General features: G+C 43.4%; 1 protein-coding gene across 21 annotated transcripts in view; it reads left to right on the forward strand.

Annotated features, from left to right (window-relative positions):
- Positions 1–27,322, forward strand: part of ARHGEF7 (Rho guanine nucleotide exchange factor 7) — a 190,737-nt gene that overhangs the window by 39,302 nt on the left and 124,113 nt on the right. For 3 of the 21 annotated variants that reach the window (XM_055360714.2, XM_055360711.2, XM_055360716.2), the window contains exon 3: positions 4,873–4,935. The exons of 17 other annotated variants lie outside the window; for them this stretch is intronic. In XM_055360714.2, the coding sequence (XP_055216689.1) occupies positions 4,873–4,935 (63 nt within the window). Of the gene's footprint in view, positions 1–4,872; positions 4,936–15,922; positions 16,045–27,322 lie in introns of all 21 variants that reach the window. One more of the 21 variants, XM_063697525.1, reaches the window with a different exon arrangement.

Genomic DNA, 27,322 nt, shown 5'->3' on the forward strand with positions numbered 1-27,322 from the left:
AATGGCCGGGAGGTGGCGGCGCGCGGGCCACCCCCAGGGCAGGGTGGAGTCTGCGTGTGGAACCCCAGACATTGCTCTCGTTCCAGTGAGGAAGAGTGGTTCTGGTCGCTGGTGGTGCAGGTGACACACATTTTCAACAACCGTTTATCGGGTGTGAACCGATTTCTTGGCACCTGCCTCAGCATGAACTCTGCTTTTAGAGATTGTCATCTAAGGGCTCGCATCTAGGTCTGGGTCAGGCCTTAGAATCCTCAGCAGGTGATCAGGCAAAGTCGTGCAGAAATAAAATGGGCCAGCCCTCCGCCTGCTTCTCCCAGCCGCACTCCTTTCTCTGCTTTTTCTTCCTGAGACCAGAAATTCGGTGGTTTTTCCGTACCCTCAACACTTAATGTCCAGAGAATTCACATTAACCGGTATGTGAGGTTTATAAAACATGCTGTCGGGGAACATACTGGGCGGGGTCTCGATTCCCTGTTGTAAAATGTTGTGTCACTTTACTAAACATTGTCTTTTCAGTCTTTCAGTGGCAGTTTCTGGGAATTTAACTCTTTCATTTTATTTTGCTATTGCGATTCTTCCTACACTTGGGGTAGCACTTTAAATACAGAAATCTAGCTTTGCTTTTCTTGGGATCTGCTTAAGTGGTTGCAGTCAGTCCTGTACTTAAGTCCTGCCGTTTATGTTGCCACTTTGTCACTCTTAACCTTAGTTTTCTTATCTGTAAACTGAGATGGGCAATATCAAGCTCCCAATAAGAGTACAGTCGGCCCTCCGTATCCAAGGTTACCCACCCGTGTATTCAGCCAACCTTGGATTGGAAATACTGGAGGAGGGGGAAACCAATTAAAAAAAAAACAATGAAAAACAACACAGTATAATGATTATTTACATATCATTTATAATGTACTAGGTAGTGTATGAAACCTAGAGATGATTTAATGTTTACGGGACTATGCCATTTTATATAAAAGACTTGAGCATCTGAGGGTTTTGGTATCCACAGGGATCCTGGAACCAATTCCCTGCTGATAAAAAGGGACAACTGTATATGAAAGCATCTTTGTAGAACCTGTTATGTAGGATAACCCAACAGAGGTTTCCCTTCCCGAAGAATATTTTGCTATAGGTTTCTCGGAAAACCTAGAACATCAAATCTGTGAGGGCAGGTTACATGGAAAGTTTATTTAATTGAATTAGACATGTAGGAATTCATAGATTAAAGTATTACTGGCGTTGTTTATGATTGTAAACACAAAGAAATTTATTGTTGGTAGTATTTCATGTTGGCAAGGAAATTATTACACGTAAGTGAAAGTGCTAGGGGAGATTCCAAGAAACTTAGGGCCTTTTCAAAGGGGAAAAAGACAGTGTTTCAGTAGTCTTTCCCTGATACCCTTTGTCGTATCAGCTTTGTCATTTTGTAATCCAGCTGCCTTATTGGCTGTGATAATATGCCTTGCTAGTGGCAAGTTTTACTTTTTCTTGACCTTTGTGTGGGATTTTATTATATTATGCTCTTGAAACTACTGAGTTTTGTTTACGTTAACATACTTTTGAAACTCAATTGGCACATTAAGATTATCTGACTTTAGTGTAAAACTTTTTAAAAAAGTTTTGTTTTAAAGTAAATTGAGGCTGGGCGTGGTGGCTCATGCCTGTAATCCCAGCACTTTGGGAGGCTGAGGCGGGTGGATCACATGAGGTCGGGAGTTCGAGACCAGCCTGGCCAACATGGTGAAACCCTGTCTATACTTAAACAAACCCAAAAACAAAAATTAGCCCGGCGTGGTGGCATGCACCTGTAGTTCCAGTTACTCAGGAGGCTGAGATGGGAGAATCCCTTGAACCCCAGAGGCAGAGGTTGCAGTAAGCTGAGATTGCCACTGCACTCCAGCCTGGGTGACAGAGCAAGACTCCCTAAAAAAAAAAAAAAAAAAGTAAATTGAATGTTAAAAACTTAGCGTTTTTAGTTTTCCAAAGGTTGCTGAAGTTTCATATGGTAACTATTGTTTTTATAATTAAGAGTTTATTTGAAGGTTTTCTGGAAGAGAGTTTTCACTAACATATTCCAAGCATCTAGAATAGTGCTTGGCACATAATAGGCTTTCAATAAATATTTGTTACTAATAGAATGAACTTGAGGTTGTAGGTGATAGCAAGTGAGTTTCATTTTAAAGTAAAAAATTAGTTTTGACTTATTTTGTGCTATTTTTAAAGAGTATCTCTTCCAGTAAATTTAAGCAAGAGGCAAATGTTAGCATTCTTCAAGCTTAGTGTGAGTCACACTTGTAATTACCTAGGAGATAATAAAAATGAAAATATGAAAACAGCACATGAAAAACCTGATAAATTGTTCAGTCATTGTGTTTTTTGGGAAGTTACCCTGAGAAGTCATTTTGTATGGTATGCATCCAGCTCTGGCTTCCAGCCTTGTAAGGTGATGTGAAGGGACAGGGCTGGGCCCTGAAGGACTTGGTCATCTCCCATGCGGGCCACAGTGCAGCAATTTCCCAGTGTTTAAGAATTGCTTAGGGAGTCGGGAGGGAAGGGCCTTGCACTTGTGAAATATGTTGTGGGATTTACACATTTCATTTTCACAAAATTCTGAAAGGTGGGAAATTGATAAGAAATGTTTTGAAACTACAGACACAAAACTTAAAACTGATAGCTTAAATTCTAGATTAGCTTTTGTTCTATAGTTGTAAATGTCAAGGTGCTTTTCTTCCAGGGGTTAGTTTAGACTGAATTGTGTTTGTAACAGATTGTTTTTGGTGTATATATTCTTATTTACTGTCAGTTTAAGCTCTGCTAAGATTTGTTAAAGGGAAAAAGGAAGTAAACTTGGTTAATATGTCAGCTATTTTGGTGCATGCCCTCCTTAATTACCTGTAGAAAATCAGATATTATCCCCCAATTGTTCTGATTATGAAAATATTTTTATAAATTGGTTTTAAAGGACTATTGTGTGAGTTGCATTTATTGGTAAACTTTGAGAAGCACTAGGTTTTAAGTTGGAAAACTTTGAAATTTGGAAAATTAAAAAAATTTAATTAGTGTTGGAAAGCAGTGCAACTTGGATGACTTCATTTTCTTATAACTTTTTTACTTGGCATGCTTAAATTTTTTTTTTTTTTCCAGTTAGGGCAAAAAACCCCTAGGCACACAATTTCTATTTGTATCTCAAAAGCAACCAAAATAATAATTATTAATAAGAATAATGATGATGTTGGCTGGGTGCAGTGGCTCATGCCTGTAATCCTAGCGCTTTGGGAGGCTGAGGCGGGTAGATCACCTTAGGTCAGGAGTTTGAGACCAGCATGACCAACATGGTGAAACCCCATCTCTACTAATCACGCCACTGCCCTCCAGCCTGGACAACAGAGCAAAACTCCGTCTCAAAAAAAGAAAAAAAAATGATGATGATGATGATGATGATGATGTTTGTAGAATTTCACTTGAGGATAAGTAACTTACTGAGGCAAACCAAGCAAGTGATAGGACATTTCTTTGCATTTTCTTAGGTAAACAGCTACAGAGAAATTCAGAGTGATTTCTGTTTCCAGTATTTTGCTATGTTACTGTGGAATTCTGATTCAAGTGTTGTAGCTACTGTAGGGTGTGTATGTGTGCATGTGTGTGTGTGCACATGCTTGTTCACTGAAAAGGTCACAATGAATTGGCTTCCAAGATGTTCCCACCCTATACAACATTGTCTGATTAGGCATCTGACAACTAGGGAAGCCGGTGAAATGTAGCTGGCAAAAGCAGATTTTATGTTCCTAGGAGAAAGCTTGTTTGGTTAAAAGCCATCACGCCTGTAACATGTTTACCAGTTTTTTATTTCAAGAGCTGAAAGTTAAGGATATAAGATTCCAGTTAATTGATACATTATTAAGCTCACATTAATAACGTGGTTTCAGGAATATTAGCAACAAAATTATTATAACAAAGCTATGGATTTTAACTTAGTTCTGTTTGAAAGAAAGATGTCTACTGTTCTAGATACTTAGTTATATTCATACATAATAGAAAAGGGTAATCTTGATGGATAGTTTGATATTAATGAGGCTTTTTTGCTTAAGAATTGACTGTGGGCTCACATACAGTGTTACCATCACTACTTGAAAGGAAAACAAAACATTTCAGATGAAACTGGGTGAGCCTGTTCTCATAGTTGCCAAGAGGGAATAAAGCCAATTTGTCAAGTGTAAGGAAACCACAGCTCTTTCTTGTCATAGACCATTTCTGGGAATAGTTATGTTTGATATGATAGGGACGGTAACCCTAATATATTAATAATTGATCTTTCCAGCTCCTTGGCACTGCAACTAAAATACTAAAATTATCTGCAGGTTTCACAGTTGCTGTTCATTTATTTAACTGTTTTTCTGGAAAAGTGGAAAGCATCCAAAGGCCCAGGTGGTTCAGAACAGAAATCTGCTCTATTCTCATCCTCACCCTTGGAAGTTTTTGGTTGGTTTTTTGGTCTCTCAGATCAACAGAGCATGAAATGTAGACCAGCTAGTCACATAAAGCTTGCCTCATATCCAGTTTCTTTTCTTTAATTCTTATATTTTGTTTTTAAATTGACAAATAGTTGCATGTATTTATGGAGTAACATCATTATGTTATGGTATATGAATGCATTGTGGAATGATTAAGTCAGGGGAATGAACATATCCGTTACCTCACATACTTCTTATTTCTTTGTGGTAAGAACATTTAAAATCTAATCTTTTAGCAATTTTGAAATATACTTTAGATTATTGTTAACTGTAGTCACCTGCTGTACAATAGATCACTAAAATTTATTCCTCCTGTCCAACTGAAATTTTGTACCCTTTGACTAACATCTCCCCTTTCCCTGTCTAGCTCCTGTTCCCTCCTTCCCAGCCTCCTCAGCATCTGGTAACCACCATTCTCTTGTCTGCTTCTGTGAGTTCAGCTTTTTTACACTTTACATATAGGTGAGATCGTGCAGTATTTGTCTTTTTGTGCCCTGCTTTCTCTTAGTATAATGTTCTCCAGGTTCATTGTTGTTGCAAATAACAGGATTTCCTTTTTTAAAAAGTCTGACTAGTATTCTATTGTGTATATATCCCACATTTTCTTTATTCTCTCATCTTTCAGTGGACACTTAGATTGATTTTATATCTTGGCTGTTGTGAATAGTGCTGCCATGAAAATGGGAGTGCAGACATCTCTTCAACATACTGATTTTAGTTTCTTTGGCTATATACCCAGTAGTGGGATTGCTGGATCATATGATAATTCTGTTTTTAGATTTTGGAGGAACCTCTATACTGTTTCCCAGAATGGCTTCAGGAATTTACATTCCCACCAACAATGTGCAAGGCTTATCTTTTCTCCACATCTTTGCCAACACCTGTCGCTTTTCATCTTTTTGATAATAGCCATTCTACAGTTGTGAGATGCTCTCATGATTTGAATGTGCATTTCTCTGATGATTAGTGATGTTGAACATTTTCTAATCTGTTGGCCATTTGTATGTCTTCTGAGAAATGTCTCTTTGGGTCCTTTGCTCATCATTTTTTAATCAGGTTTTTTTGTTACTGAGTTTTTAAATATATATTTTGGATATTAGCTTCTTATCAGATGTATGGTTTGCAAATACTTTGTTTCCATTCTGTGAGTTGTCTCTTAATTCTGTTTTGCTGTGCATAATCTTTTCAGTTTGATGAAATCCCATTTATCTTATTTTTGCCTTTGTTTTTGGTGCTTTTGGGGTCATATCCAAGAACTCATTGTCCAGACCAATGTCATGGAGCTTTCCATGGTGCTTATTTCTGGTAGTTTCATAGTCTCAGGTCTTACATTTAAGTCTTTAGTCCATTTTGAGTTCATTTTTGTATGTGTTGTGAGACAAGGTTCCAATTTAATTTTTCTGCATGTGGATATCCAATTTTCCCAGCACCATATGTTGAAGACTGTCCTTTCCCCCTTGGGTGTTCTTGGCACCTTTGTCAAAGGTCTGTTGACTGTATTATGTGAGTTTAATTCTCAGCTCTCTGTTCTGCTCTGTTGGTCTGTGTGTCTGCTTTTATGCTAGTGCCATGCTGTTTTGGCTGCTATAGCTTGGTAATACACTTTGAAATCAGGTAGTGTGATGCCTCCAGCTTTGTTCTTTTTACTCAAGATTGCTTTAGTTATTGGTTTTTTTTTTTTGTGATTCCATGTGAATTTCAGGATAGTTTTTTTATATCTGTGAAGAATACCATTGTAAATTTGGTAGACATTGCATTGAATCTGTGGATCAACTTGGGCAATATGGATGTTTTAACAATACAGGTTAAGCGTGCTGACTGATATGGTTTGGCTGTGTCCACACCCAGATCTCATCTTGAATTGTAATCTGCATAATCCCCACGTCTAGGGAGAGACCTAGGAGATTATGGGGATTACAATTCAAGATGAGATTTGGAGTTAGAGATCAGCCTGGGCTACGTGGCAAAACCTCATCTCTACAAAGAAAAAAAAATCTATTGGATAGTGCTGGATCCAGTAGAATCCTAGGAGATGGGATCATGGGGGTGATTGCCCCATGCTGTTCTTGTGATAACGAGGGAGTTCTCAGGAGATCTGATGGTTTTATAAGGGGCTCCTCCCCCTTTGCTCCTCACGCTTCTGTCTCCTGCTGCCCTGTGAAGAGGTGCCTTTCGCCATGATTGTAAGTTTCCTGTGGCCTCACCAGCCATGTGGAACTGTGAGTCATTTAAACCTCTTTTCTTTATAAATTACCCAGTCTTGGGTATGCCTTTAACAGTGTGAACGTGGACTAATGTACATGCCAAACCTGAAAATCCAAAATGCTCCAAAATCTGAAACTCTTTGAGTACCACTGTGGCACTCAAAGGAAATGCTCATTGGAGTGTTTTGGATTTTCAGGATTTGAGATGCTCAACTGATAACTATAATGAAAATATCCCCAAATCTGAAGTACAAAACACTTCTGATGCCAACTTGTGTCACTTCTGAGAATGTGTACATGATGCTGAGTGCACAGAGCATGCTTGTGGCATGGGTGCTAAATGGTCAGCTCGGCACACTCACAGCTAGTAATTGTGACTTGGATCTTCAGCTGATTTCTCCTTTTTTGATTCAGGGTTATTGCTCACTCCTGGTAGCTGCCCACGATTATCAGGTGTTTGCTTTGTGGCGGACGGTATAGGGGGAGGGAATGTAGTGCCTGACCCCAACCCCTTTCCTGGGTTGCTGTCCTGTGTTGCCACTCGCCAGCTGTGCCATCAGGAAAATGGGTGTCACACGTGCTTGCCCTTTGTGTCTGTCGTGAGGATTACATAAATTCATGCAAAACTCTTAGAACAGTGCCTGGTAAGTTGGAGGTGCCAAAGAGACATTAGCTGTTATTATCATTTGCATTATTATTATTTCGTGTAGTTGGAGCCATATGGTATATTTTAAATCTTTACCCAGGGTTCCATATTCATTTTTTAAACTGCAGTAAATAGAGCTATGTAAGAAGAAAATGAAAAGCTGTATAATGCTACCATCTAGAGATACCAGTGTTAAAATTAGTATTTCTTTTTTGGTAATTTTTTTTTTTAACCATTGCAAATGTGTAAATATATTTTTAAAATATCCATGACATCATAGATACATGTAATGTTTTATAACATGCTTTAATTTGATCCAGTGTGAGTCTTTTCCCGTGTTAAATAATTATTTTACTACTGATTTTAATGGCTGCCTCTTAGTTCCTGGTAATAATCCCCATTTTTGGATACAGAGGTGGATTCTAAGTTTCCACGGTTGTGAACAGTGGACTGTGCAATGGACATTTCTGTACCACACCCTTAATCCTTGATTTTCTTTGTAGGACAAATTCCCTGATAGGGCACTGCAAGGCCAAAGGTGGGGGCTTTCAAAGGCTTTGAACACCTGCTACCATACAGCTTCCAGAGAACTTTTGCCAGTAGCAGTACATGAGAGTACTCCTTCCTGTCCTATGGATGTCCTGTGGACAGCTGTCTTGAATCTTTTATATATTTTCTTTCCCTTAGGAAGATGGAAAACTTGTTATGGATAAACATTTTGGCTTTTCTATCTTATATCTTCCACAGTGCTTTACATTTCTGGGGATATTGCAAACTAAAATAAATGTAAGTCAGTCAACATTTCCTGCATTGGACTTTTGAAAGAGGATGTGAAAGAAAAGCTGCTAGAATTGGAAATAAAAGTTGAAAACCCTAGAAATTTGCAGTGTTATCAGCTGTTGCACAAGTAACCTCGCATGGCACTGGGTGGGACATTCTTGGGCCACTCTGTACAAGCTGGAGTTCTGGCTGTAAATGCATCTTGAGACGGTCTGCAAAGATGAGAGGGCAGGTTTTCGTTTTCTCACTTTACAGTCGAGAGACTTCAGAAGGAGTTCAGGTGGGCAGTCCAGCATCGTAAGGAGCTGGGATAATTTAGTGATTGAGAGGTTTTGGAAAAGAAATTGCCTTACCTGTTTCTAAAACACTCATCTTTCCTGTGTATTTCTGAAGGACAAGTTCTTTTATTATACTGCTCTGCCTAATGCTCAGTTCTCTTTTAGATTTTTTTTTAGCCAAGATTGTGATTAGGATTTCACCCACAAGAATAGTTAAAAATATTAACACTTTTGAAAGAATTAAAATGTGGGAACCACTTACTGAAACTCAAAACTTGTTGATGCAGGCTTAATAATTAATTGCAATAAAAACAGAAGTAAATCTATAGTCTGGGATGGGATGCCCAGCCAAGTGTTGTCTTTGTTCTAGATTCAGACAGATGAGGAGGTAAACTGTTTATTGAAACTTGGCGTTGAAGGTTTATAAGCACCAAAGATATGTTTGAGGCATTCTTTTTAGCTGGGCACCCTTCTATACTATTGATACCAAGCGTGAAACGGTTGGTCACAACATAGTGTTTATTGACTGATTTATTGAATAAGCTGTTGAAGCTTATTCCTGTGTAGGACTTTAGTTAAGGAAGTTAAGTAAAAATATTGTTTGGGAGAAGAAATGAGTAACTATTCCCTGAACATTTTGTAGGTAGTTTAAAGAAAGACAGTTTCCATTCAGATACTATAATTGTGTTTTAATTTCACCTGGCAAGAAGTGTCAAGAGATGGCCCTCTGTCTTGTACCTTAGTGCCTTGCTGTACTGTCTTGCTGGGTGAACATGAAGTGTTCTGGTTATCCAGGCTGCTTTTCTAGTGTAGACAGCTAGACTTCCCCCTTCGTTTCAGATCTTTGGAATGTCTTCTTTGTCTAGATCAGCACTGTGCAGTAGGAATATACTGGGAGCCACAGATGCGATTTTAAGTTTTTTAGTAACTACTTTAAAAAAGTGAAGCAAAGTTAATTTTAGTTTGCATTTTTAAATATTTATTTATTTATTTATTTTTGAGACAGAGTCTCACTCTATTACCCAGGCTGGAGTACAGTGGCGTGATCATGGTTCACTGCAGCCCCCACCCCACCAAGTACCTTAGACTACAGGCATGCACCACTATGGCTAATTTTTGTATTTTTTTGTAGAGATGAGGTTTGGCCATGTTGCCCAGGCTGATCTCTAACTCCTGGGCTCAAGCAGTCTTCCCACCTCAGCCTCCCAGAGTGCTGGGATTATAGGCATGAGCCGCTGTGCCTGGCCTAAAGTTAATTTTAATAATGCATTCTATTTACCCCAGTGTTTCCATAAAATTATTTCAACATGTAATTGATACATACATATTAATGAGGTATTTTAGTTTCTTCACATTAAGTCTATAAAATCTTGTTGGAATTTGTTATGGCCACAGCACATCTCGGTTTGTATTAGCCACATTTCAGTTACTCAGCAGCCCATCTGTGAGTGGCTCCCGTATTGCATGTTGCATTTGGATTATTTAAGAGGCTGGAGAAATACGGTGATCTTTGAAATGAAATGGGACCCAGGTTTGTTGAGAACAAATTGTGTGTCTAGGCATTTTACTTGTACTGTTTTGTTGAAACCTCACAATGCCCTGCAGAGAAGATGACAGTTCCCCACTTAGCAGATCAGGAGGCTGAGACTTGAAGTGGTTCAGAAGTCCCAGGTCCCAGCTCAGCCAGTGAAGAGATGCGGAATTTGAACTCAGATGCATCCACTCCACTGGCTGGGTTCTTCATACAAGCATGCTGCTGCATAGTGTGGCATTAGGTGAGGTGTTTGACAACATCAAGGCAATACCCTTAGGCTAACTCCTGGCAAGGCCCATGGGCAAGTTCTCAGGAGAACTTACCTGGTGACAGGGCCTGCCTCATGGGTGTGCGACTAGTGTTGCCACACAGGGCCCTGTGCTTGGTTTCATGCTCTGCTGTTGCCATCAGAAACTCTTAAGAATTTTGTGACAAGGAGCTTTGCATTTCCAATTCGTGCTGGACCCTGCAATTGAGTACTTGGTCTAGCTTGCTGGTATTGTTCTTAGAGGTCTGTGATCAATAACAGGATTAAACAGCATTTTCTGAGTGCTTATTATGGCCTAGGCCCCATTATGAAGTGTGTGTTAACCCAGTCTAAAAGTAGCTGTCTCAAGTTGTTACCACCATTTTCCTCACACGATTGCATCCCTGACCCCAGGCAAGCGGAATTGGGATAAGAATAACCCTCAACAATCCCTGCTACTAAAGAATTGCTTAAAGTACTTCCTCCTGATAGAAGTTAAGATAATTTGTTGTCTCTCATGCATTAAAAATTGCCACAGCTTCCAAGGCAGCCACCATTTTACCTGTCAGTGATAAGGACCCGTGATAATATTGGCTGTGGGTTTTGTTTTTCTAAAGGATCCTTTTGGGAAAGCCATCCTCTCCAGTGTTGGGATGATAAAAGGATGGGAAGTCGGAGTCAGCTTGAACTTACCAATCAGAGAACATGTAGGGGTTGAGTGGAGGGGAAGAGCCTCTCCGAGGAATTGGAGAGAACTTTCTACCCACATTACGTCTAACTAGCCAGAGGATGGGCACTGGGCCTGTATACTTGTAAGGTTCCTTCAAAGCCTGAATTGTGTGAGTCAGTGATGCAGCTACTTTCTAGATGAGCTACCAGTTTAATAATAGGACTTAGCCCCAGATTCTGCTCTCCCTTTTTGGCCCTTGACATGGGACACAGATCCCTTAGTAGGTGTTCATGCCTGGCCCATGTGGGCAGCCGGGTAAGTCTTTCCAGTGCAGCTGGTCAGTTGGTCTCACCCAAGAGTTGCATCACTTGTATCTCAGCTGGTTGTTCAGCAAGTACTGGCAGCACTTAACAGATGCAGTAAAGCAGTGAGGCTGTTTTGCCACCGTGACAATGCAGTTGAGTTTTGCCTAACGTGAAAATACTAAGTTTCTGTGTATTCTCTGCTACCCACAACCAGAAGGCTTGGAGGAACAAGCCTTCTGGTTTGTTTATCTGCATCCCTTCCCGTTGATAAAGCAACTGTGAATTTGGTCTTAATTAGCTGTAGTCTGTTGAACCGACTCAGTATAGCCAGGGTAGAGGCAGAAGGAAGTGTCCTGCACAGCGGTGCAGCTGAGGGCTTCGTGCTCCTGAGTTGGTGGCACAAGAGAGGGATTCAGTGGTCAGCTCTGCCTAGTCTCTCATTTTCTAGCAAATAGAAACCAGAGTGGATGGCCTCATGTGTGTAAGTTCTCATGAGACTCAAATGGAAATTAGTTGTCCCTGAGGTTCTTCATGCTTGGCTGATTGAACTAGATGGTTTGAGAGGGATATTTTGTAGATTAAAGGGTGAGATTAGGGCTGGGGAGAGCAATGGTGGTAGAGTGGCCTTAAAGACCAGCCTCCAGGAAAGCCTCTGGCAGTTGGAGTCCCCACTCCCTGCCATTAATCATCTGTCACATCTGGTTCATCTTCCTTTTACTAACCCCAGAATCTTGGCTTTTCTCTTTGCCCACCACCATTAGCCCAGGCTGTCCACATCCCTCACCTGGATCACTGCAGCAGCTCCTGGCCAGTCTATCCTTGCTTTTCTCCAGACTGTTTTTTTCTGAAACGCAAGGCTGATTTTGGTCATTTTCCTCCTGACTCTGATTTTACCTAATGTCTTAGAATGAAACCCGTGACCCTTGGAAGAGATGGGGAATAATAGGAAGTGAGGCCAGGGAGTCGTGGGGAGCGAGATCAGGTGGTCCTGTAGGTCCTGTCTTTTCCTCCAAGTGATATGGAGCCTCTGGGGGTGTTTGGGCAGAGGGGAGAAGGGATGTGATGTAAGTTTTAACAGGATCATTTTGGCTGTGTTTTGAGTATAGACTGAAAGACTCAAGGGCAAAAGCCTGGAAACCAAAGAGGGCAGGATAGCAGCAATCCGGGTGACCTCCCAGGTGATGGTGGCTGGAACCACAGTCCCGTCAGCATAGGTAGCAGGAGAGATTGAATTCTAGTTTTTATCAAGAGGGTAGAGATGAGATGATTTACAGATGGACCAGATGGGGTATGCAGGAGAGGAGTCAAGGAGGACCAAGGGTTTGGCCTGAGCAGTTAGAAGAAGTTGTGTTTGGGATGGGGAAGTCTGGCAGGGCCAGATGTGGGCACTCAGCTTCAGACATGCTCCATCAGGGTATCTGTGAGATGCCTCAGTGAAGATCAGGTCTGGACTTCAGGGATGCGGCCTGGGCTGGGATATCAGCTTCAGACTTCCGCACAAGCAGGTGCCGATTGTGTAGAGTGATGCTCCTGTTAGTCTGTGTCATGTGGAAGAGTGTCTTAAACACATATTGTGGGCAGGTGCTGTGGGGAGGAGGACATCCACGCCTCAAAGAGAATGAAGGAATACCTGGTGAAGGGCTGGGGGAGGAAGTGAGGAGGTGTTAGTCCCGGAACATTTTAGGCCCGCTGCACGTGCGTGCTGACGTTGCTCATTTCCTGGCCAAGCTGTAACCACCTGAGTGAACGGTTGGTTTGTTCTTGGGTCAGGTGCATCCACAGCAGTCATTCAGTGCGAGGGTACTTAGGTCCTCCTTATCATCAGAAAATCACAGAGAAGCACCATGCAAAAATAGGTTTGTGGTCATGTGGCGTGAAAGTTGGCAAAGATATGATCTCTGGGCTGTTTGTATGTGAGCTTAGAAGAAACTGAGGACTCGTCATCAAGTTGTATTTTATATTTCTTTTATCCAATAAGACTTGTTCGTAGCTTAAAAGATAAATGATACTTAGAGCCTCAAAAGGAAACACAGTCCTCCCGCACTCTCCTTATCCCAGAAACACACTCTCAGCTGGTGTTTCTTCTTGGTCTTTACTTCCTCCTTTCCATATTGTATCCTGGCACTGTTGTTTCTTATCAGTTTTAGTTAATAACTGTCTAAGATGAGGGTGTAGCTCTTTGTATCACTCCTATCCCCCAGTTCAGGAGAATCATTGTTTGCCCTGCATGTGTGACATGATATCCCTTGGTGCAATGTTAGTTGTTTTAGCCAATGTTTTTTCTTAGTTATAAATGACATATGTGCATTCTGAGCAAACAGAGTGTTACAGGCACACATAAAGGGAAATGTCCACTCTTCTCTCTCCCTCCTAAACACCCTAACCCTGCTTCCTGCAGGAGCCACTGTTGAATGCTGAGGCACACACGGACTCTTTTTCAGGAACTGAGGCCATGCTAGGAATGCTCTTGTGCAGTTTGCCTGTTTCCACTGAGAATGTAGTGCCTTTCCTGGGGGCACCACTGTGGTGGGCAGCACACCAGAGCATGACAGCGACATAAGGCGCTTTCCAGAGGACAGAACACCAGAGCCACCCCTTCCTCACAGGACACTTGAACAGTAAAACTGAACCTTCTTGGTGTGACAGTGTGGAGTTATGGCAGGAGAGCAGGGTGACTGTCCAGCCTCGATAATGTTCCCTCTTTGGCAGAGTGAGGTCCTTCTGCTCAGTTTGCCTCTTGAGGAGTTGGGCACCAGGAGCCTGAGGAGAGGGTCCTGGCTTACCTAGGTTTTTCCTCTCTCGTCCAGGTCATAGGGAGACTGTCAGGGCTGAGATGGCCAGGGTAGCTGGTGGAAGGTGCTAGCCCTCCCCTGTGCCTGCTTCTCTGCCTCTGCCGCTCTCCCACTTGGTCTCATCTACTCTGTCTCTGCGGTGTGCGACAGCTGTGTGAGGCCCCACTGTGCGACAGCTGTGTGAGGCAGGGGTGTGGGTCCCCTCCAGGCCTGCGCAGCCACCTAGCAGCTGTTGCCATTCCAGGCTCAGAGTCCCCGCCTCCTGCAGATTTCTTCAAGCTTCATGCTGCCTTGAGGATAAACACGAGTGGAGAGTTGACACTTTTCCTTCCATGTCTTTATGTTCTCAGAATGTTCCAAGAACTTGGAATATTAACAGGGAAATACCAGGGTTTCTGCATAGAGGTGGATAAAATAGGCAAGAATTGTTCAGGTTCAGTCTTGAATGGTAATGATTGAAAAGGGATATCCTTATAGATTATACAGTTTTGAAGGCTATGAAAGGGTTTCAGTAAATTGTCCATTCCCACCCCCAGAACAAAATCACAGCATCGCAAAACTTGGGTTTAGTTTTTTGAAGCTTGAGAGATGATTTTTGAAACTAAACAAAGGAAATATTAAAGATGTAAAAATGGCATAGTTTTGTGGTTTTGATATGTTGACTCCAAGAAAGTGATGCTGTGTTGAGAGAATAGGTTCCTTGATGACTGATCGCCAGTGAAGTGTTTATGGAAGCCAGGAGTGTTGGATGACATGAGGAGGGTAGGTGACATTGCTTCTATAATATGTTCTTTGATGCCTGTGCCAGAGACGATGCAGACAGCAACTCACTATTCACAATTTGAAGCAGACCATATCATTTCTCTTTTAATCAGTAGTTCTGAACTTTTTGGTGTTCAGTAATTTGGGAAGTTGGCTTAGGTAACAAATAATGACAATAGTAGCGGTTAAGTTTGGGAATGCTTACTGTGGGTTTGTGCCAGGCAGAGGCAAATCCATTTAACATGTACTAGTTTACTTAATCCTTAAAAAAGTCACTTGGCATTGTTGGGAAGAGAAGAAAGTCGTGTGTTAGGAGAGAATTGCAGAGGTCGTTAATGCCACTGTATTAGTCTGTTCTTACATGGCTATAAATACCTGAGACTGGGTAATTTATAAAGAAAAGAGGTTTAATGGGCTCATGGTTCCACAGGGTGTACAGGAAGCATGATGTTGTCATCTGCCCTGTTTCTGGAGAGGCCTCAGGAAACTTACAATCGTGGTGGAAGGCAAAGGGGAAGCAGGCTCGTCTTAACTGGCCGGAGCAGAAGCAAGGGAGTGGGGAGGTGCCACACACCTTGAAACAACCATATCTCACCAGCACACACTCATCATCACGAGAACAGCACCAAGGGGAAATCTGCCCCTCACGATCCAGTCACCTCCCACCAGGCCCCACCTCCAACATTGGGGATTACACTTCGACATGAGATTTGGATGGGGACACAGAACCAAGCCACATCAGCCAGAGGCTTCTTCCTGGTCCTTGCGTTGGTAACCAGGACCTTGCTTGTGAGACATTATTGGAAGATTTTTTGGTGGAATTATATTTTTAACTTTGGAGTCATTCTTACTGTAAAATATATTTATGCTGTTACATTAATGAACATTTAATGATCACCTCTGTTTGCTAGACACCGTTCTAGTTGCTGGAGGTGGCTTGGTGAGTAAGGGAGGAGTGGCCCTGCTCTTAGGGAGTGTAATTCTAGTTGGGGAAACACTTAAGCAAAGGAATGAGCATGTGAACAAATAAAACTGTCATGCGCAACAACTGCAGAATATCGGGGGGTGAGGTGAGAGAGCACCTGAGTGCTGACTTAGATTGGGTCGTCAGAGAAGGCCCTCTGCAGAGGTGACGCTGTTAGGATTTGCTCTCACAGCCAACGTGATACAAGCTAGCCACTCTTCTTCTTTTTTTGTAGACAGAGTCTTGCTCTGTTCTCCCTGCTGGAGTGCAGTGGTGTGATTTCAGCCCATTGTAACCTCTGCCTCCTGGGATCAAGCAGTACTCATGCCTCAACCTCTCGAATAGCTGAGATTACAGGTATGTACCACCATGCCTGGCTAATTTTTGTATTTTTAATAGAGATGAGGTCTTGCCATGTTGGCCAGGCTGGTCTTGAACTCCTGGCCTTAAGTGATCCACCCGCCTTGGCCTCCCAAAGTGCTGGGATTATAGGCGTGAGCCAGCATGCCTGGCGCAGTTAGTCAATCTTCTGAGGAAGACCAAACGTGGACGTCAGAATTGCTCTTCTGTTGACCATTTTCTTCCTTCTTACTGGAATTTCTTCTTATTTTATCTCTTATGTAGGGAAGCTGGGTGAGAATTGATCATGTTACTGGCGTTATCAATGGCCTTGCACAAGGCTGCTCACTCAAGTCTTCCTGCCTTTACTGAATGCAGTGCTAAGTGGCCGGGGAAAGTGCTGTGTGTTACCCTTAGGCCAGATTCACTTTCTGGAAGGTTCTAGAAGGTTCCTTGTTGGGAGATGATGGTGGCTACCCCAAGGGTCTGGCTCCGCTCTGGGAGGACTTGGGAGAACTCTGACGACGGATGGTGCCCAGGCCCCTGGAAGCAGAGCCTGCTGCTGTGTGTTTGAGGTAAAAATGGGAGACCTGCTTGTTGGGTACTTGGGACAAGAAGTTTGATTTGGGAATTTAATTTATGGCAGATAACAGATAATCAGTCTCAGTCTTTTCTGTTGCAGATATAAAAAGCAGCAGTGGTTATCTTTAATTTTTAAAAGCATTTTATCCTTTTTCTGTTGTTTGTGTCCATAAGAAAAATGCATGCATACCAAATATCCATCATAAAATAGGGAACTAAGAATTTTGTGTGCACTGGATTTTCTTTTTTTAAAATTATTGTTTGAAATCTGTTAAACAAGGGCTTGAACACAAATGAAGGAACTGGCTTTTACTTTAAGCTTAAGCTCACCAATGCACTCCTAGAGTTACTTTTGTTCAGGGCTCTGTATAACCAAATGGAATTAGCCTGAGGAAGGTACGGTTTTTTCCACAGCATTTTGTTTGTGATGAGGAGGCTAAGATAGTTTAAACTGTGTGAGCTGGCACTGTTGTAACCATAAAGATTTGAGGTATTTGGGTTTTGGTTGTAGCCAAGCCTAGCTTGGGAGCTGCGTGTGCAGGGGTACAGGTGTCTGAACAGAGTGTGGCTGCTCAGTGCTGGATGAGGCTCTTTGGTGACAGTCTTTGAAAGCAAATTAAAAAAAAATAAAGTGAAAAGCATTAAAAATAATTTCACTTTGTTTATAGAGTTACACTTTAATATTGCTCCAGGTTACATGCTTGAATCTACAAGTCCTTCCCCTTCATGCTTTGCTCTTTTAGTTGAGGAAGTTGGCTCATTGTGTATGTGTTCAATTTGCATGAGCAATTTTTATGTGATGGAGTAAACATCAGTGTGATCTTTGAAGTTAGCTTGGTGAATGCTTTTCTAATTGGGGAAAGCTGTTAAAGTTTGATTTCAAGAGAAAGAGGAATGAGCCTCTAAAAACAAAGCTCTTCTGTGGCTGCCATGGTCTGAATGTTTGTGTCTCCTCCCCAAATTCCCATGTTGAAATCCTAACCCCCAAGGTGACAGTATTAGGAGATGGGGCCTTTGGAGGTGACTAGGCTCATGAATGGGGTTAGTGCTCATGTAAAAGAGGCCTCAGAGAGAGACCTCTGCCCCCCTGCCATGTGAGTTTGCAGTGAGTTCAGCTGTGAAGAAACAAACAGGCCCTCACCAAATACTGAATCAGTCCATGCCTTGATCTTGGACTTCCCAGTTCCAGAACTGTGAGAATACGTTTCTGTGGCTTATGAGCCGCCCAGGTTATGGTATTTTCTTACAGCAGCCTGAACGGCCCAAGGCAGTGGCAGAGAGCATCAGGACACGGTACCCTGAGAAAACACGTTCGTAATCTTGACGAGGGGCTGGTACTGTAAATACGTAAGTAGCTCTTATAAGCCAGTAAGGGAGATTTTAACAAACTGAATTCAGTTCTTTAAATGGAAGCACTCACTGATCAGTGCTCTAAGGGCCTTTAGAGCATAGTCTCTTTGGAAATGTGGTCCTGGAAGTATATATTCTCTTAATATCCCTAAACGAAATAAATTCAGTTCTATAAATGGAAGCACTCACTGAATCAGTGCTCTAGGGGCTTTTAGAGCATCGTCTCTGTGGAAATGTGGTCCTGGAAGTATATATTCTCTTAATATCCCTGAAGTCATGGCATTCTCCAGTTCCAAGTCACGTGATGGTGTCGCTCTCTAAGGCTGCAGGTAAGTTGGTGATCACCTCATCCTGTGACAGTGTCACATCCTCTCTGACTGCTTCTGCCCTTCACACTTTTTGGGAACCATTTCCTCAAAGAAACTCAAGCCATAATAAAACTTGGTTTTGAAAAACCAGCCTCTTTTCTTGCAGTAGATTTGAACTGTCATTTGCACACTTAGTAAAAACACCCTGCAGACTGGGTTAATAGCAGAGAGAGGGGTCCTGGTGCTGTAAACCAAGGCTTGGCAGTTTTCTGTAAAAAGCTAGACAGTAACTATCTTGTGGGGGCTGGGGTGGGGCAGACCTCTGTCACAATTATTCTGCCGTTGTTGTGCGACAGCAGCCAGAGTTGGCATGTACGAACTAGGCATAGCTGTTTTCTAGTCAGACATTATTGATGCTGCCTTTTTCTCCCAATTATAGTAGCTATGTGTGTAGACAGGTTGAGCATCTCAAATGTGAAAATCCAAAATCTGAAACGCTCCTGGTCCCAAGCATTTCAGATGAGGGATACTCAACCTGTATATAGAAATAAAAACTGCAGAAAAGTATATGAAAAAACCATTCCACTTGTATCATTAATAAGTTACCTTTATTAACGTGTTGCCATATTTCCTTCCAGCATTTTTTAATGCCACTTGCTCACTCTCAACCCACACCTTTTTACTTTTCACAGAGTTGGTGTCAGAGTGCACACAGATCCTGCCAGTTACTTCCCCCAGAGCATGTTGCGTTTCTGGGCAGAAACAGCCTAGCCATGGTTGGGGTGGAATGCATACTGCCTGGGAGGGCTGGCCGGTCTCAGAGCCTGGCAGCCTGGAGGGGTGGTGTGCTTGGCTAGCTTGTCTTGATATTTTGCCCCCTTTTAAAGTCTTCCAGTCACTTTTATCTTCACAGAGTAGCAGGGTCATACTGGGGAGTCAGAACCAGGAAAAATACCAGGAGTTTGACAAATTCCAGGCCTCTGTGTCTGTCTTGGGAGGATGCTCCACCTTTGTACCTACTTTGTGGCATCAGTTGGAGATGCTCTGTAGCGTAAGCTCAGCCCCAGGATGTGGAGGGACAGGGCAGAGTGCTCACTGGGGACACAGTGTATTCACTGATTGGAAGCCTGTGAAATTTCATCCACGGATTGCTTTCCCAGGAGGTTGGCAATTTGGAAAGCACATTTTGGGTGTGCTGTTAGGGTCAGCTTTAAGCCGGCTTGTGTTTCATGGCTGCCAAGTGAGCATGGAGACCACTGCCTCTCCCCACATTGAATGGAGATGTCTCGTGTTTGAGGATGTCATTTGCTACCTGCAGCACCTGGTCTTGGAGGGTTGGGAGGTCAGGGGGTGGGTGGGGTGTGCCCATGAGACAGGTGCGGGTGTCTGTAGAGGGATGTGGGTGTCATTCAGTTTTATCAGGCTGCTTAACTGCTTGTGGTGGTGTTTGCATTGCACTGACTGGGTCAACTTGTGTAGTGATTACTATGATAAAAAATTTACTTAATTTTCAAGACAAATTTGTGATCTCCGATTGGTATTAATAATTCATAAGGTAGATTTCCCTCCTTTGTCTGGCACCCCAGCCCTCCCCCTGTACTATTCGGATAAGATAAATGAAGCGCCTGGGGTAAACAAGGTAGAATCAGTGTTAGCTGATTTCAGTGTAAAAGGTTTGTTTTGAAAAAAGGAATGATATTTGCTGCTATTTAAAATCTAGGTAATATTTTATAGAGACTGCTGAGATATTTTGGGATTGAGGATAATTAAAATTGGTTACCCTTATTTCTCAGAGCTTATACTCTAAGATCATTTACTGATTTTTACATTTAACTACACTGTTAAAATGTCCAGACGGTAGTGCCTGTGGAATCCCTCTGTTGGCACCTGTTGTGTATTGGCATCTTCATCTCTTCCGAATTCTTGGAAGGCTTTTTTCTCCCCCTTTGGTCCTTGACAGATTTCTGCCCACCCAGCAAGGAAGAGGCCATCTTGCTGCTGTCTTCTGTCATCTCCTTGTCTGTCTCCCTTTCTTGCTCTTCTTTCACTTTTCTCGCAGTCTTGCTCTTGCATTTTATGACTTCCTGGTCATTACAAGGAGCTGGGAAATGCCATGCATTATCTGGGCATACGTGGCTTAGTTCACTAAGTTTTCCCGTAGTGCTATTTTGAGTTCATTGTCTTGTCTTAAAGTAGACATCTGGAGGGCCACTTTGCTCCAGCTTTGTGAAAACACACCTTCTGGGTTTGCCCTGCTCTGTGTCCACACACCGTGCCTCAGCTGTGCTAGCGGTCTGGTCCATCTGTACGCTGGGGGTCATAAGCAGAAAGGAGAGGAAACACCGGGAGGTCCTTGCAGCTCCTAGGAAGCAGTTTGCTGATAACTCAGCTAGGTGTGCGAGGACTAGAAGTTGCTGACAGTCCTTGGGTTGGTTTTGTGCAGCGCATGTGCTTGTGCGTGTCGGGTGAAACCTAAAAAAGCTCCATCTGTTGCGTGTGTCTCGGGATCTTGCTGTCTCCTCCTCAACCGTCCTCCTCTGTTGGGAGCATACAGCAGTGTGAATTTGACTCTTCCCTGTTTTAAGTTGAATTAAATCAGACTGTAGCCTTTCCACAAGGTAGATCTGCCTTCTGGGAGTGGGATGAGCTTCTCTAAATTGAATATTTGTTTGTGGTAAGCTGCTTATTTCTTTTCGTAATAGTTCACTGAAATAGCCACTAAGGAGTTGATGGATAATTCAGCAGCTGTGCACTGAGGGCCCCTGTGGGTCCCACACTGTCTTAGAAGCTCTAGAGACAAGGCCCACACTTGTATGGTTCAGAATGTACAGAGGACAGACATGTTCACAACAGAATTCCTGGTGCTGATGGAAGCCATGAAGAAGACAGAGTGAGGGGAGAGTGAGGGAATGGGAGAGGGTGAGAGAGCAGGGCTGCCCTGTGAGACTCAAAGCCTGGGAGCACCTCTCTGGGGGCCCTCTCAGCTCAGGGTGTTGCCATGTGAGTGTGGGGAAGGGCACCCAGGCAGAAGAGTGCCTGGGCAAAGGCTCTGAGATGGAATTGAGCTTGCCTGCTGCAGGCTGGAGCCTGCAGTTGGGTGAGTGAGCGTTTGGGGGAAGGGCTGGAGGCCCCAGGGGTGGGTCTCCTAAGCTGCTGGCTCCTTACTGGGCGTCCTCTGTTCCAGGCGCTTTGAAACGTATTGCCTTGGACATCCTCATAGCAGCCCTGGGAGGTGGGACTGCCCACTTTTCTTTGTGGATAAGGAAACTGAGGCACAGGGGTTGAGTCTTTGTGAATGTGTTAGTCTGTTCTCACACTGCTATAGAGAACTGTCTGAGACTGGGTAATTTATAAAGGAAAAAGGTTTAATTTACTCACAGTTACACAGGGCTGGGGAGGTCCCAGGAAACTTAACAGTTGTGGCAAAAGGGGAAGCAAACACGTCCTTCTTTACATGGCTGCAGGAAGGAGAAATGCAGAGCGAAGGGCAGGGAAAAGCCCCTTATTAAACCATCAGATCTTGTGAGAACTCACTGTCACGAGAAGAGCATGGAGGTAACTGCCCCATGATTCAATTACCTCCCACTGGGCCCTCCCATGGCACGCAGGGTTTCTGGAAGTAGAAGTCAAGATAAAGAGTTGGTTGGGGACACAGCCAAACCCTATCAGCCACACAGGTAGTCTGTCACCAGCACCATGCTCTGCCTAGGACTCTGAGCCCCCTTCTGTAGGTTGATGGAAGTGTGGATTTTAGTCTAATGATGGCCAGAAGCTGCTGGAGGATTTTAAGCCTGATCTTTTACCCATAGAAAATACGACCATTGCTGCTATGTGGAGAATGACTGTAGGTGAGCAAGATACTTTTTGATGTCAAATTGCAGTGTGTAAGGCAGTTTCTGTTTCCTGAGAATTGTGCGTGATGTGCCTCTCCCCCTCTGGCATCTGGCTGCCATTTGTGTGGTGGCTCTGGTTAGATGGCCGGCCCCTGGAACTTGTGTTTTGCTTCCTCCCCAGTTTCTTCCTAGGTCCCACTCTCTCCTTTCTCTTCACTGTGTGCTGTGCCCTGTGGGGTGACCCACGCAGCCCCTGCCTGCCACCTGTCACTGCCTAAACACCCCCCGCTGGGAAGTTTCCCATCAGGTAGGGTCACGTCCAGGAGCCTAACCATGATGAGTGGGACCCCCGCGTGTGGACCTTTGTCCTCCTCTTGTCCCCCATCTGCTCTTGAGCTTTCCATCTCAGGCGTGTCACATGATCTGAGATGTCCTTAGGTAGTATTTGCTGATTGGCTTATTTATTTATTTATTTTTTTAGATGGAGTTCACTCTTGTCACCCAGGCTGGAGTGCAGTGGTGCGATTTTGGCTCACTGCAACCTCCACCTCCCGGGTTCAAGCGATTCTCCTGCCTCAGCCTCCCCAGTAGGTGGGACTACAGGCGTGTACCACCACGCCCCGCTAATTTTTGTATTTTTAATAGAGACGGGGCTTCACCATGTTGGCCAGGCTGTTCTTGAACTCCAGACCTCAGGTGATCCACCCGCCTTGGCCTCCCAGAGTGCTGGGATTACAGGCGTGAGCCACCGCACCCGGCTGACTGACTTATTTTATAAATAAGTGGTGTGTATTCTATGCTAGGCGCGGTTCCAGTGACTTCACCGAATTAACTCATTTAAACCTGTACCAGTGCTGAGGAAGCAGGCATCGCTTTGGGGGAGAAATGGAGGTATTGAGAGGCCTGGGAACTGGGCCAGGGACACAGCTGGTGCATTGTGGCCGGGGCTGAGGCTGGGCCTGTTGTGATGCACTTCCCGTCTCTGTGCCTGCGTGCATATTGAAGAAACACACATGATGTTGTATTATCGTCCTTTTGTCCCTCTACTCTCAAAGGAGTCCACATTCTTCCTGTTGCAAACCGGTCAAGGCCCATTGATCATTCTGGGAGCTGAGCTCGGGCGGGGTGTGAGATGTGCTATCAGTGGAGTCAGTGTGTTCTGCATGCGGCTGGAATCTAAGGAGCAGGTCTGTGCTCACTGAGGAGGGGAGGGTCACACCCCCTGAGAATGTGTTCTCAGTATCCCTGAGCCGTGTTGGTGAGTTTGCAGGTTCTCACACGGTCCTGCTGGCAGTCCTACTAGGCACTGCTGCCCCGGTGCCGCTTGTCTGGACTTGCTCAGCTGACGACATTTGTCCTTGGGACTGTCACTGGGAAGGCCTCTCACTAGCCTCAGACAGAGTGGCCCAGAGTGGGTAAAAGGCATGTCTTTCTGGGTATGAAATATGTGCTATCTTGAATATATTAGCTCACGTGCATTTTTTAACATGCTATTGAACAAGGATGTTTGATGTTGGCCAGTTGGTGGGGAAAAAGTGTTAAGAAGGGTATATGTTGTTATTTTCTAAAAGTCCTTGTGAAAAATGAAGCAGACAGTCATGACCAGTGAGTGGGAACAGTGAAGCTTGAACTCGCACGCAGTGTGGTCCCGAGAACCCTGGAATAGCTCACCTCCTCTTCTCCATGCGCGGGGAATTCTGTGTTCACTCAGTGCCTGTCTTTGACCTCCTTCCTCTCTCCTAAACTTCCTGTTTCTCAGCTTGACTGAGGCTAGTAAAGCAGGGTTCTTTGATCATCTTTTAGTCATTGCTTTTCTATTTTCATTTAAAAATAAAGCAAGAAAATGCCAGCTGATCTTGTAGGGATGGGAAGTCCTCCTCTCTCTTTTTCTTGACAGGCGCTTGCCCTGAAGCACTCTGAGTTCCTGAGGAGTTCCCTTATGTCCTGGGAACCAGCGAGAGAACAGGTTCCCAGTGAGTAATTACAAAAACACAAAACCCTGAGTTCTTTTCAGACCATATTTAGATGTGCAGTCTACATTTAATGTGTTTTTAAAAATAGCTTTCTTATCCAAAATATGTGTTTTTGGCCAGATTTTTGTCAGTTTACCTTGTATATTTTCTGTGATAGTTTAGAGAAAGGGAGCGGTCTTCAGTTCAGAAGTGATACGGTATTCAGATGGAATGTTCACTCTTGCCCTGTAGGGAAGGTTTCAAGGTTAGATTGGGTGGTATCCACTTGGGATTCTGAGTATGCGAGTGTTTTTAAAAAATGCTGACCCCAGCATCTCTCTGGAGAGTTTCTGACTGAGTTAGCTTGGTACTCAGCGCTGTCCAGCTGGGCATGGTGAGGAGTGCCAGCCATCTGTCAGGGAGGCAGCTGCCGGTACCCACCCAGCTTGGAAAAGGCAGGGAGGAAGCCACACTTTTCTCTAACCGTCTCGTTGTAGAATGGGCCAGCCCAGCTATGCTGAGAGTTTGAGGGGAAGATTAGTGTGGCAGCGACTGAGATCTTTAAGAAATGTCGGGCTGGTCAGAAGGATTGTTCATGTGGGTGTTTATTTGCACGAAAGGCCCACCCACAGATGATGAGTGAAATGCTTTATTTTCCTCCTAGGCTACGGATGGTGAGCGGATGCTAGAGAGAGCCACTTAATGTGCCGTCCCCCCTTTTTTTTAGTTTTGAAAAGTTTAAAAGTAACAGAAAGGTTGGGAGACTAGAGTTCGGTGAACATCCGTGTGCCCTTCTCACAGGTCACCAGCATTCTGAGTTCAAATGCCTGTTTCTTCTTCTTTTTTTTTTTTTGAGACAGAATGTTGCTTTGTCACCTAGGTTGGAGTGCAGTAGTGCAATCTCAGCTTGCTGCAGCCTCTGCCTCCTGGGTTCAAGCGATTCTCGTGCCTCAGCCAGCCTAGTAGCTGGGATTACAGGCACGTGCCATCACTCCCAGCTAATTTTTTTTGCGTGTTTTTAGTAGAGACAGGGTTTCGCTATGTTGACCAGGCTGGTCTTGAACTCCTGACCTCAGGTGATCCTCCCGCCTTGGCCACCCGAAGTGCTGGGATTACAGGAATGAGCCACTGCACCTGGCCTCGAACGTCTGTTTCTATTTTATTTTGCCAACTGTTTAAGTCATGTTGTAGATCCCATGATCCTTACCTCTGAATACTTCAGCATGTGTATCTTAAAAATAAGAACATTCTCCTACATAACCATGGTGTCATTGTCACACCCAGAAATTTAACGTTGTATTGCCGTATGCTATATCCTATAATGTTATCGCTTATGCAACCCATATTCAGATATCTGTGGTGGTCTCAAAGTGACGTTTATGGCTTTTCTTTCTGTTAAATGTAGTCATGCATTACATCTGGTTTGTCTCTAGTTTCTTTTCCCGTAGGATCGTTTTTCTGCCTTTATTACTTTAACGTTAGGATTTGACGCTTTTGAAGAATCCAGGCTTGTTAGTGTGTAGCATGCCCTACAGTCTGGACATGATTCGGTTCAGGTTAGACATTTCTGGCATGAATTCTGCATAGGTAATACTCTGTACTTCCCATTGGGTCCCAGCGGAAGGCACTTACTGTTAGTGGGCTCCGTCACTGCTGGTGCCACAGTTGGTCACTAGGTTAAAGTGATGTCCACCAGATCTCAGTTATAAGGGTGCCTTTCCCTTTGTGCTTAATCCATGGATGATACTTTACCCCCAAACCTTTCACTGATGCTTCTAGCATCCACTGCTGATCCGTGCCTGAATTACTTCCTGTTGTGGTGGTTCAGGTGGTTCTCAGGCCCATTGATTTGAGGCTTTCTTTAGGGCCTCAGGCTCCTGTTGGCACTGGAGGCTGGTGTTGGGCATCTGAGCCCGGAAGTTGTGGGATGTGGGAGAGGAGAAAATGTTACTTTGCTTTCAAGAATCCAAAGATTCTGTAACATTTGTGAACTTAGTCATTTACTTCTGAGGTCTGTTTTACTTCCCTTACGAGCTTTTCATTACCAAGCAAAAAATCAGTCTTTGACTCAGACTGAAGCCATGAACTGAATTTTATCCATGTGAGCTTCAGGAGTGAATAGAAGGAAGTTGATTGACAGAGAAGGAACACATACAGATAGGATATTTTCCATTTTATGAGAAGTAATGGTGGAAATATAGAAGAGGTAGAAATGTAAGATTCTTTAAAACATGCATGACAACAGCTTAGTAGTAACAGCTGCTGCTTCCGGAGGAGCTTCTCAGCACCAGAAGCCCCACAAGGCTGTGTTGTAAGGCAGAGATAGTGATCACGTTACAGGAAGGAGAAACTGAGATGTAGAGAGGTTAAGGAAGATGCCCAGTGTCTAACATTTACTAGGTGGCAGAGTTGGTATTTGAATCCAGGTTTATGGTGATTTCAGAACTTCCAAATTGAGAATTAAAGATCAGCTCCAACAAGAGAATGAGAGCAGTACAGTTGCTGGAAGATTATAGACACCTGGAAATTTAATCTTTATGGGGGGAACTATATACTGTAGTGTCCATAATGTTCTGCATTTTGAATTTTTAATATGTGTGTTTATATAGATAATATACATAATCTGCATCATGCAACTGGAAGGACATTTAAGATTTAAGATGTCTGATTGCAAAAATGTTAGTGTTCAAAATGCCCCCCATCATTCTGGGCATGATGTGTAACTCAGTGAAGGCCGTTGAGTGTAGTGAAAGACTTACTACTTGGAAAATAAATTGGAGCAGGTGAATGGCAACTTTAAAATTTGAGTAGCTCCTGTCCCTGTTGTATTTGATAATTGTTTATCTCTTAGTGGTGAATTTATTCAAAATTCAAACTTCAACAACTTTATGGATTCTGTGTGTATTGGTTACATTGTGAAATACATTTTTTAGTGTGGATCATGGTCAAGAGTTTGAACACTGATCACATGGGGGTCTTAGAAGGATCAGGACAAGGGAACTTTGGAATTGGTAAATTTGTGTATTAAAGGTTTCAAGTTGTCCCAACTTCAAATTTTACATCCCTTTGCTGAGAGACCTGGAAACCTACTTTTGTCTTGTTTATGGCAGTTGATTGGAATCTTAGTTTAGAACTGGCCCCTGGAAGAGGTGGAGGTCATTTTGTAGGACTTGGAGAATGCCCAGAAAGAGATGGGACAAAGTCATGAGATCCTTTGACTGGGGCATTTCTTGGATAGATCATGTTTTTTTTTAAACAACAACAACAACTG

The sequence above is a fragment of the Gorilla gorilla genome, chromosome 14, assembly GCF_029281585.2.
Source record: "Gorilla gorilla gorilla isolate KB3781 chromosome 14, NHGRI_mGorGor1-v2.1_pri, whole genome shotgun sequence".
NCBI classification, from domain to species: domain Eukaryota; kingdom Metazoa; phylum Chordata; class Mammalia; order Primates; family Hominidae; genus Gorilla; species Gorilla gorilla.